The sequence below is a fragment of the Mycteria americana genome, chromosome 6 (genome assembly GCF_035582795.1).
Source record: "Mycteria americana isolate JAX WOST 10 ecotype Jacksonville Zoo and Gardens chromosome 6, USCA_MyAme_1.0, whole genome shotgun sequence".
In the NCBI taxonomy this organism is placed as follows: Eukaryota; Metazoa; Chordata; class Aves; order Ciconiiformes; family Ciconiidae; genus Mycteria; species Mycteria americana.
The window spans coordinates 66,756,050-66,767,842 of NC_134370.1; the positions used below are offsets into that span (position 1 = coordinate 66,756,050).

The 11,793-nt window shown below is 39.1% G+C and overlaps 1 protein-coding gene across 7 annotated transcripts in view; it reads left to right on the forward strand.

The window, feature by feature from the left end:
* Nucleotides 1-11,400, forward strand: part of MEF2A (myocyte enhancer factor 2A) — a 95,580-nt gene extending 84,180 nt beyond the window's left edge. For all 7 annotated transcript variants that reach the window (XM_075506297.1, XM_075506302.1, XM_075506300.1 and 4 more), the window contains 3 exons: nt 1,052-1,178; nt 6,644-6,770; nt 7,277-11,400. In XM_075506297.1, coding sequence (XP_075362412.1) covers nt 1,052-1,178; nt 6,644-6,770; nt 7,277-7,628 — 606 coding nt within the window. In that variant the 3' untranslated portion in view covers nt 7,629-11,400. The remainder of the gene's footprint in view (nt 1-1,051; nt 1,179-6,643; nt 6,771-7,276) is intronic.
* Nucleotides 11,401-11,793: the final 393 nt, after the last annotated feature.

An 11,793-nucleotide genomic window follows, 5' to 3' on the forward strand; every position in this document is an offset into this window, starting at 1 on the left:
GGTGTAGAGACTTCTACTACTGCTAGTATTTCTGAGACTTCTGTAGGTAAAACTAAGTATCTGTTGTTTAAAATAAAAAATGTAGTATTTCCTGTTCTTGACAGTATCTGGCATGGCTAAATGGTATTGAACTACATATTTTGAAGAAAGATTTAAAGTTGCCTCCATGAAGAGTAGTACATTCTGTGACAGAACAACTTTGCTGTCTGGGGGTGATCACCACAGTCTTTAATACAAGGTTTTCTAAACAGCAAATTTGGTTAAAGAGCTTAATTTGAGTGATATGTTTGCTACAGATGTTCATTCCGGTATGTGGGAAAGAAAGACTGTTATTAAAAAGCCACATTGTGCCTACAGTTAGAACAGATAATCTGAGACAATCTAGTTTAGCTATTTTTCCTGTCAAAAAGCACAGTTGCTCTGTGTGAACTCATATGTCATTTGCTTTGAAACATATCTGCATTATAACAAGTACTCTCTCAGTTTCTCAGGAACCATGGGAACAGCAAGATTATTTTATCACTGAGGTCTTACCAACACAAATTTAGAAGATCTCTGTGTTCCTTTCAGGACAGGTGTAGTCAGGACAGTGTCAAAACTGGCAGCTAAAATTTTGAAAATTGGATAAACAGCTGGGAAGTAGGAGACTTTTCTGGTAGAACTGCACCTCACCATCTGCACTAAAACCCCATTAAAAAATAAGACTAAAAACTCTTAAATCACTTAAGAACTTCTGAGAATTGTTGTGTATATCCCTAAGAAATTGCATTTATTTTTATGTCCTTCAACTCTAACACTATTGAAATATGCATGCACGGGAAGTGGACCAGTGAGTCTTAATTTTTCATTTCAGTTTGCTGAGATAATTTTGGTTGTCTTGAAATGTTTTGGCTTGTTTCGAAAATCTATCCTGACAAAAAGGATGTAGTTGTAACTAAAAAATAAGGCAAAGAAACACATTTTAATTGAATACTACTTTTATGTTAGCACTTGATTTTCCGTTGTTCTAACTGATATCACAAGACATGTTGTTATTTTTAATCATTTATAGAATACCCAAAGGATAAGTAGTTCTCAGTCTACACAGCCTCTTGCTACCCCTGTGGTGTCTGTGACAACTCCAAGCTTGCCTCCGCAGGGATTGGTGTATTCGGCCATGCCTACTGCCTACAACACTGGTAAGCATTGTTTTTAATAAGTGGCTTGATTTGTCAGATGCACAAGGCTTTTGTGATTCATAAGCCCAGAAAATTTGCATTTCTGTGACACTTCACTTTATTTCCCTATTCAGTTCAAATTAAGGCTTTTATTCATCAAAAATGAGCCTTTAGCTTGTAAAATGTGTAAATGTTGAGACATCAGGAAGAAGCTTTCAGTCAGTCAGGTTGCACACAGCTGAATACAGAGAGAGACACAATAAAATGCATTGCTTTTAGCAGCAGCATTCAAGCTTTCCATCTGAGAACTGAAAGGCCTCACGTTTAAGCAATAGTTGATCCTTCAGAGCATACAGTCCCTTTAGTTCTGCTCTGCGCAGTTCCAGCAGCAGGAGGGAATCGGATTCTACTGGGGCTTTCAATTTACAAAAAAGCGCAGATGTACAAAGTCCAGATAGGGCCTTCTCCTCTTCAGTAGTTTTATCAAGAGCGAGGTGGGGACTCACGGGAAGGCTTTGTCAGCATTTCACCGCTGCAAGTCTCTATTATCTGAAGGACCTTAAAACTACTTTTTATCCAAGATGAGTGTGATGCAAGGAATTTGGTAATAGAAGTGATAATTGGTTTGCTGGTTTGGAAAGTAGTTCATGATGTGGTGCCTCCTACTTTGTGTCCGTACCAATAGAGATAATTTTGACTTCGATGTCAAGGTTCTCTATTTGTTACAGACCCTGTATGTAATCAGTAAAGGAATTTTTGTAATCGTTTCCTTGAAAGACTGCAGCCTTGATGGCGTCAGGTTGATTACCATTGATCTATGATGCATAGTTTAATTTTCAAATGCACCTGCAGAGAAACTACATTGCAGATAAGTGTCCATAAATTTTGTAAGTCAGAGTTAAAATAGCTATTAGTTAAAACTAAAAAGGAAAACAAAGGAAATAATCCCCCAGTTCACCATTCCTTTTAGATGAAGTCTAGTTAAGATATTCAAATGTAAGTGCTATAGCTTGTTAAAACAGGAATTTCTGAACTGGGGACCACTGTGTTGGCAATGTTTATGTCTTATTTGGTAGACTTTCAAACTCTAAAAAGATAAAAAAATCTTGCTTCTCTCTTGTGCAATGATAGCTCTTAGGAACTGAGCTACACAAGAGAGCTTCCCTTCATAGCTGATCAGCTCTGGCTCTCTGGCTAGACAGAAGGGCTTGAGAGTATTATTGCCTTCTTTCTATGAATCTAGGAAGATCTACCTCTCCAGTAGAGAGGATTCCCCAGTAGCGTCTCTTCCCTCGACCTGTAGCGTCTGATGGCTGTACACAAGTAGCTGGCAGGCATGAGATGCTCAGGAAGCTGGGAGGCAGTGGAGGGCATACCAGGAAGGAATAAATCACTTTTCCTTAAGGAGCCACTGTATAGGGTGTACGTGGCAAGGCTTTGGTAGTGGCGGGAGGGAAGGGGGATGAGGACATACATGTGCTGCAGGGGTGGCTTCTCTAAGATTAGATCAGGAGCTGCCCCAATGTCAGACAGGGCGCATTTTAGCCGGCTCCAAAATGTACCTGCTGCTGCCCAAAGCTGGGCCTATCAGCAATGCTGGTGGCCCTTCTGTGATCATATATTTAAGAAAGGGTAAAAAATGCTGCGCTGGTCTATTGTCAGTGACCCAATGTTCTTACTTTTGTGCAAAGGTCAGGACAGATCCAAAAAAACCTTCAAGGTTTGTAGAAAATGGCTAAAACCTGAGTGATATAGAGGTTTTGTAATTTTCTTCGTTTTCTGCAGGAGGGGTGCTATCAGGAGCATGTAATGTTGGAAGATGGAATAGATAAGAGTAGCTAGCAATTCATAATTTTCCCAACAAAAATAATGCGATTTTATACATTTTTCTCCACTTTTTTTAGCTTTGGAAGTCTTCTCTACAGTTCTTAGTTTAGACTTGTAGTCATCTTCCAGCCAAACAACTAGCATCTTTTTGTATTTGTGTCTTTTTGTATTAATGTGCTCATTAACTGACATTTACTACCCTTCAGCCACTTTCTGCATTGGTTTGCCTCAGAGGCACTGCCCGCAGGCAGTTATTGGCATGCATGAGGCTTGCATTCTGAGAGGGACAGTTTAGTCATCAGCAACAGTAAATATTTATACCACAGTAGCACCCAACTAAATTGTTGAACATTTATGCAAATAATCGCTACCCTGAGGGGGGTTAAAGTCTAAAGAAAGGAATGAAGGAGAAGGTGGGGTTGCAGTAACAGTGTAATGAGCAGAGTGAGGAATTGGGCTTGGTGACTTGTTTTGGGTTATAAGCTTAAGTATGAATTTGCTGGACATAAAGATCTTGGTTTGATATTTGCCACAAAGATTGTTTATATATTGCATTTAATGGCTGTTTAAAGTAAACAAACAGTTCTAGTCCCTGCTTAGAAGATCCACATTGAGTTTTACCTGTCACCTAACAAATCTCTTCATTCTTTTGTGCAGTCTGACATTGTTTTGGGAAACAGTGTTGTGCACCTCCTTCGTCCAGAATAACCTATAAGCTCATGGCTAAATCAGGCTTTTTGGGTGAGAGGGATTGTAGTCTGAATCTCAGGAAGCAGCAAAGACAATTGAAACTGGTGTCCTATGCAATGGACAAGTGCTGTTATCACTGGGATATGACTTTAAAAACCAGCCCATTTCCTTTGATAATGCAATAATTTGTGAAAAGCTTTTAGCCTCCAGTGTGTTTCAGACACTTTAAAATTCTTTCTATTAGATTGAGCCTTTCAGGGGATTTGCAAACAGAAATTTGATGTTGAAACCAAATTGTCATCTGGGTATTTTCAGGGTAGTCACCACTTAACGTAGCAATTTCAGTTTTGCAGTTCAAGGACTAAGATAAAATTTAGATACCTAAATTGTTTTGCTGGATTGATAGGGGTTTTTTCAAGGCTGGAAAGGATAGATTCAGCTCTTAGATCCTTAATGAAAATGTTGGATATCAGTTTTGCACAAATATACTATTCTATGGAATTTGTTTTGCTGGAGAAATATTCTTTCTGCAGGTTGCTGGAGGAATGGCTAGCAGGAACAGAGTTACTTGTTCTAAAACAGTCTAGGCATTTTTAAAAAAATATTCAAAACCCACAGAGATCAGTTAAATAGTAACTTACACTTGACAGAGCGTATCTAGCCATAAATTATATTACTGGCTTTAGGTCAGTTATTTTGCTGAGGCACAAACTTCAAAGTATCTTGTTGTTAGGGTCACAGCAGTAATGGTTTCTGTCACGTAGAAGGCACTCTTTTGTCTGAATGACTTTTCCATCTTGCATCAAGCCACTCATGTATAGAAATTGGCGTCCGGCTTTTACTGCTAGCAGATACATGATTATTTAGGGAAATGATAATGCAGCTAATTGTGTAGTGGCCTATGTATTCTTTGGAAAAGTATCTCCTCAAACCCCTGTCATCAGACACGTTCTGTCCAAAGTACCAGAAGTTAATTGGCCATTATCATAAAAGCTGTAATTGCAAAGAAAAACCACATGGAAACTGAACTCCTATAAACATTTTCTTCGGGTCTGCTCTTACAGAAATTCCATTGGCACAGAATAGCACGTCCATCTCAAGTGTTTACATTTACTACACTTGCACGTTGCCGTAGGTCTGGCTGCTTTGAAGGTTGAGTGCGTGTCCTAGTCATTGAAGGGTTGGATTTTTTTTAATATTTTTTTTTTTTTTAGTTTTTATTTTAGTCTTGCAAAAGGGCTTTGGATTGATCAGCTTGGAAAAAATCTTTCTGAATCTGCGCAGAAATACTTGTGAGGGGTTTTCAGAGTTCCAATAAAAATGTCAACTGAGAAGAAATGAAACAAAAAGAAAAAGGCAGCTTAAGTAGCTTCCCTTGCTGGGGTGCAGCTGGGCTACCCAAGGCCTTCAGGAAGATTCTTGCAGTCATGCATACTAGAACTTGTCCACAGCAAACAAGTTGGTGGGTGGGAATGGGGAAATTGTTCAGGGAAGCTTATCTCAAGAGAGATAAATCATAATGGCGTTGTCATTTTAGGACAATACTAAAAAAACCCAAAGAACAAAACCAAAAAAAACCCCAACAAACCAAAAAACCTAAAACCAAACACAAAACAAAACACAAACCCTACTTAAGAAGCATTTTTGGTTCATCTGCTGGCAGTGTAAAATAAGTTTGGCTGCTAGCATTTTGTCGCATTCTCAAGAGACTAGAAATTATTTTAAGGAAGCTGTATTACAAAATAATTAAAAGCAGAGAAGTGTTTGCGGCTTTGTTTTAAAACCTGAAAGAAAAGCGTGAGTGATAATGATAAAGTGAAAATAACTTCCTCTGTGTGAATGAAGTGAGAACTGTCTAAGCATTATAGCCTGGCCAAAACTAACAGCCAGTCACTGACTGTTGATTAGGAATATATTGTATTTTCTATTCTCCATTTAAGTGGTATTTCTAAATAATTACCAGTTTTTGTTCTAAATAAAGAAGTTTATTTTGTTTATTTGATACAGAGATGACAGTTTAATCAGACATAAAGTAACGAGTGAAGCTCTTGTGGGGAGAGGGAGAATGAGGCACGTTACAGTAGGACTGCGCAAATGGAGTGACAGAGGGGTCAGTAAGGCTTCCAGCTGCCGTGACTTTGGTCACACCATCCCTTAGGCATCCAGCCCCAGCCCTTGCCTGTGCCTCCCCACCCTGACGGCAGCTGCCCGTGCACCAGTCCCTGCCTTTCCAGAGTCCCTCTGTCTGCCCTGGCAGCCAGGCCAATAGCAGCCAGCGCCGTGCCACTGGCTGGTTTGGGTATAGGTTGTAGGGCTGCGAACCGCTTTGACGGGAGCCAGCCAAATGGTCTCTGCGTCTCATCTGACTTAACTGCTGCCTCCCATCTGGGAACTGAACCAGAGTCGGGATTTCTTTAGTAAGTTCAGTGCAAGAAACCCTGTTCCTTTCTAGTGACTTGTATTAATTCTTCCCTTTTTGTTTCATTTTGGAATTTCCATACAGACGAAAATCTTCAAAAATACAAATACTTTTCTTACTGTAAGATGCTCACATATATATATATATATATATATATATATATATATATATATATATATATATATGTAAAAAAATATATATAAAAAATACATGAATATGTTGTACCTGTGGGTTTAGAAGAAGCTATATGAGACAGCAACATGTAGGAATTGCAAGCAGAATGCAAAAAAATTGTCATTTGGAGGCTTATGTCCTGTTAAGCTCCTTGTGAAGTTAGGAGGACTGCTCTCAGACTTCAAAGTTCTCATGTTTGGACTCCTTTGGATCACCTGTCTGTCTTTGTTTTTGGCAGAAGGCCTTTATATTTGTGTGTGCGCCTGTGAGATACACACATTCTCACGTTTATTTTTTTTATACATATATGTATGTATGTATAGATATAAAATAAACCTATAAACTACTTTCTTGTTTATTTGTTTTTCCCTCTTAGATTACTCCTTGACTAGTGCAGACCTGTCTGCCTTGCAGGGATTTAACTCCCCGGGAATGCTGTCTTTAGGGCAGGTATCTGCCTGGCAACAGCACCATCTCGGTCCAGCAGCCCTCAGCTCTCTCGTGTAAGTACATCTGGTAACGTTACAGTGCTGCACCCAGTCGGGAACTTCTGCCACTTCAAGATGAATAATCTGCACTGGGGAATATTTAGCACAAGACCATTTTAATTTCTTGTCTGCCTGGTGATGGCGCATTGCCTTTCAAGTGTGCTTCTTGGCTGCAAAAGCGTTCGTATTTCATGCTGTTTGTCCCTTTTTTCCGGTTAGTTCAGTGCTCAGGCTGACAAACTGTGTCCCTGCAGGCCCAGCCTCTTACAAGGGAGTCACCTGCGTGATGAACTTAAATGTCTGGCAAGATTTCTGTTTGTTTTTAACGTCTATAAATGCATTCAGACCTTTAATGCTTTTTCCAACTTTGTTTCTTCACTGCAGTAAGTTGCATTTATTGACATACTCATTGTGAGGGTGTTGAACCACAAGACCATGCCATCAGACAGACACATGAATTGTCGCTTTCTTTTCCTTTTTCGTGTTTTCTTATTTCTGCCTTTTGGTTTTCTTTTTCCCAGTACTGGCAGCCAGCTATCTCAGGGTTCAAATTTATCCATTAATACCAACCAAAACATCAACATAAAATCTGAACCAATTTCACCTCCCCGGGACCGTGTAACTCCCTCTGGGTTCCCGCAGCAGCAGCCACAACCGCAGCAGCAGCAGCAGCAGCAGCAGCAGTCACGGCAGGAAATGGGTCGCTCCCCTGTCGACAGTCTCAGCAGCTCCAGCAGCTCCTACGATGGCAGCGATCGGGAAGACCCGAGAAGTGATTTCCATTCGCCTGTCGTGCTGGGAAGGCCACCGAATTCCGAAGATAGAGAGAGTCCATCAGTAAAACGGATGAGGATGGACACATGGGTGACATAAACTTGCAGTGTTGCCGCTTCAGTTTTGTGTTCTCAAAATGAACTGTCCTGACATATCTAAATTTATAAATAAGGACATGAAATACATATATTTATATGTATATACATACATGCATATATATATCTTCACACGCATATATATGTGCTAGTGTGTGTAGCATACAGAAAACCATCAGGCACTTATGACAAACTTCTTGTATAGCTGCAGATGTCCCATGGTAAAAAGTAACAGAACAATCCTATAGGTATTGATCTAGTCTGGCACTTACCTGGACTTGTTGTTTTAATAATATAACCTGTTTTGCAAAGAACCGTTGTACCCGCATTATAATCCTACCACACTAGATTGCAGAAACCGAGAGGGCTCGCCTGTAGTAATGTCCCTGTGTGTTTTATTCAAGCTGTATGGTTACTTGTAGTTAAGAAATAATGCTTTGTAGCAGCAGAGCAGTAGAAAAGCAGGAAGAAGAAAGCAATACTGTACATAAAATGACCTTTATATTACCCAACCTGGCATGGGTCTCTATTGCAGAGGGTGCATGGAGAAGGGCTGATGCTATAAGAAATAAAAATAAAAATAAAAAAATAAATAAAAAAACAAAAAACAAAAACCCTGTTTTGCACGTGCAAAAAAATAGTGTATTGGGTCAAAGAAGTGATTTTTTTAATGAGTGAAAGAGAGACATAGAGAACTCGCATGAAATATTCAGAAAATATTAGCCTAGAAAATAGAACATTAACAAAATAAAATTAATATATTAAGTTATAATTGGAATATGTTTGACAAATTTGTTTTTACGTTCATACCTTTGAAAAATATAGAAACGGATTTTAGCTCATGTATATTTTATATTAAAGAAAACAATACCCTAATGAATTGAAGACTATATATAAAGTTATATACAGTACTTTTGAACACATTCTGCTATGAATTATTTATATAAGCCAAAGCTGTATGTTGTAGCTTTTTTGTAGAGTATAGTTTTATCTTATTTTGACTTTCTAGTTTTTGCTTTCAAAGATGAAAAGGAAAAACTTGCAGGCGGAACCTTGGGGGAAAAATAAGCCATGAACACTTATATGTAAATTTAAATTTGAGCCAAACTCTTTGTGTATATAGCATCCTAAATATATTATCACCTTTGGTGTAAGTACCTATGTATTGTACGTTCACCAGATTAAAAAGTATATTTTTGTGGATTGACGCCAACTTGAAAAAAGGCGAGGTCCTTATTAAGTAGAGTATTCACTGTTTAATATTTACTATTTTGTTAAATATACTGTACTTTCTTTGGATTTTAATTATTATTAATATTATTATCCAGATTTTTCAGAGGGTGTATAAAGGGGTTGTCCCCCTCACTGGTGGTGAATGTGTGCCGTTAAATTGTAATCTCTGTGCTGTATGGTTAAGCTTCATTATACATTTTATATATATGTATATAAATAGCAAAGTGGCAAAAAAAAAAAAATTCCGGTGTTAAGTTCATCCTGCATAAATATAAAAAATCTGTTACAACACATTTTAAGGCATCATTTAAAAACTGCCTCTTCTGAGGAGGGGAAAAAAAAACCAGTGGAAAAACTTGACCTAATTTCTCATGATAGGGAAATAACACATATCAGATGAGCACAAAAGGTTTTTAAGTTGGTAAGTGGTTTGGGATAAAGCCTCAGAAATAAATTTGCTGTTCCTCTTTGCTGCTTCCATGAAATAGAGCGAGCAGTCCGGAGGCCCCTCGCGTCCCGACAGCTGGCTAGGGGAGGGGTTTGGGTTGTACTTGGATTTGGTAGCTTGATCTTATTTGCACAATCTGGCCCTGCTGTGACAAGGATGGCAAGGGCAGTGTCAGCTCTCCTGGTGACTGCCTCAGACCAGTCCCTCCGAGGGGGTAAAAGCTGGGTTTGAGCAGCAACAAGTCTCAGGAGCCAAAACCTCGGTAACACCGGCTTATACCAGCCTGGTTTGGTGGAGCCGATTTTGCATTTGGGAGCATTCTTGCCCTGTCAAAATCTGGTCTCCTGTGCATCTCGCCCTCCTGCCATGGGCAGTGTTCCTTTGTACCAGGAACCAGATCAAGTAGATACAAATAAATTTCCTGCTGGTAGCTCTAGTTCTGGGGAGGAAGCTACAGTGCTGTTTTCTTACCCAAACTCATTTTAAGTTATCCCTGATATTTATTAAATTTTTGCTTGGGCTTGAATTTTTTTTTTTTTGTGATTTAAAAAAAATGGCTTATTGGATACCGTAACTAAGAAGTGTGAGAAATGGAAATCCAATGGGGCCAGCCATCTCCTCGGCCGCTTGCTTTGATGTGTGGTTGAAGAACAAAGTCAGTACATGCAGCTTCCAAAACTGCTCTCTTGTTGTCATGGTAACTTTAAGAAACGTACAGGTTTCAATTCGTTTCAGCCACTTACCTTTGGAAATCCCTCTGCGCTCAGCGTAGTTAGTTACCGGTTTGCTGAAGCGCAGAGGAATATGAGACTCTTTCTGATGGCAACTCTCTTTCCGAAGTGACTGAATTCACTTACCACTTCCGAGAACCTTTTAATGCTCTGAAAAGTTATGTGGTTTTTTCATTATTTATGCACATATATGAACTTTGCTGTACATCCGAGTGGGAGTTCTGCATTCACATTTACTGTCTATTTTCTTGTGTGCCTTATAAGATGGCTTTGCTGACTGTATCTCAATAGTCTTTATTTCTATGCAGGTTTTTAAACAGTACTATTACTGTTTTCTTAAAGAAAAAAGCTACATAAGGGTTAGAGTTTGTATTGAAATCGCACCAATGAATTAAAAACAAAAAATTGGTTCTTAAGAAGGAAGGGGACTGTTCGCATGTTGTCCCAGCCCTCCCCCAGGCTCAGCAGAACGAGTCTTTCACAGATCCCCGTGGCGGGGAGAATCTCATGCCGCTGAATAAATGGGAATCCTGATTTTTAATAACAAGTAACTAACTTTGGAACGTACTTTTTTAGGAATTGTAAAAATGTTTTATAAAAAAAAAGACATAGCACAGGTATTTCAACAGGTGAACAATACTTTTTTTTAATTACCTATACTGAACAAAGTTGCAAGTGGATCCGATCCTGGTCTGAACCTGTTCAAGGCTGAATGATTTAAGATTTTTATCTGCTATCGTGACAAATCACCTCTCCATCTTCGAGCTCTCACTGTAGTGCTTAAAATACACGTTATCAGGGATTCGTCAGAGAAAAATGCTTTAGCCTTTCCTTTCACTTAAAGGACACTAATGCATCAGAAACTTGTGAATTACTGTGCGCACAAGAAATACATAGTAAATAAGGAACAAAACAACTCCTAACAATTGATCATGGGAAGAAGTTAAATTAGAATGTGAAAGAAAGACTTAACAAATGTAAACGTTTAAATCTTAGTAGAACCTTTCTTCACTTTGCTGTGCAAGAGAACACTGCTTTGCTATATTTAAAATGGCTTTTTTAAAAGAGATTTATGTATTTGGTAAATGTTTGTAGTCAACAGTTCACAAAGAAGCTGTTCACGGTTTAATGATGATAAGCCGTTTGGCGGCACAAGCTGGACTTTGTTGCCATCCTTGAGACGAATCTTTTAAGAAAAAAATAAGTTAATCTCAATTTTTTCCCTGAATGTGTTGTTTTTTCTTCAATATACAATAAATATTCTAGTGAACTTTTTATCAAATGGTTAAGAAAATGCTAGAGGTTGTTGTAAAATATTTGTATCCTGCATTCACTAAAGTAAAGATACTGGCTTTTACTGTGTACTCCAGCCTCTCTCGTATTTGCAGAGCATGTTTTTGTTTAGCGCATCCTTCCCCCTCCAGGTATGGGAAATACTCTTCAGGTTCAGTCATGAAGCATTGGTTTTAAACTGCAGCAATGATTCTTTTAATCAGTTTGCGTTTTGGGGGATACATCTACTTCTCATGACATTCAAATGAAGGACCGATGGGCTGTAAGAACCTTATTACAAAGTACTTGCAGAAACGCCTGGGCAGGGTCAGCGTGGTGACCCAACAGCTCACCCTTCCCTCCGGTCCCTTCACCTCTCCTTTTGCTGCTCTCGGTTCTTGCTGCCAGTGCTGCTCTGAGCCAGGCAGGTGGATGGGGGCTGGGAAGCTGGTGCGGTGGCTGTGGGCAGAGTTTGCAGCAGGCAG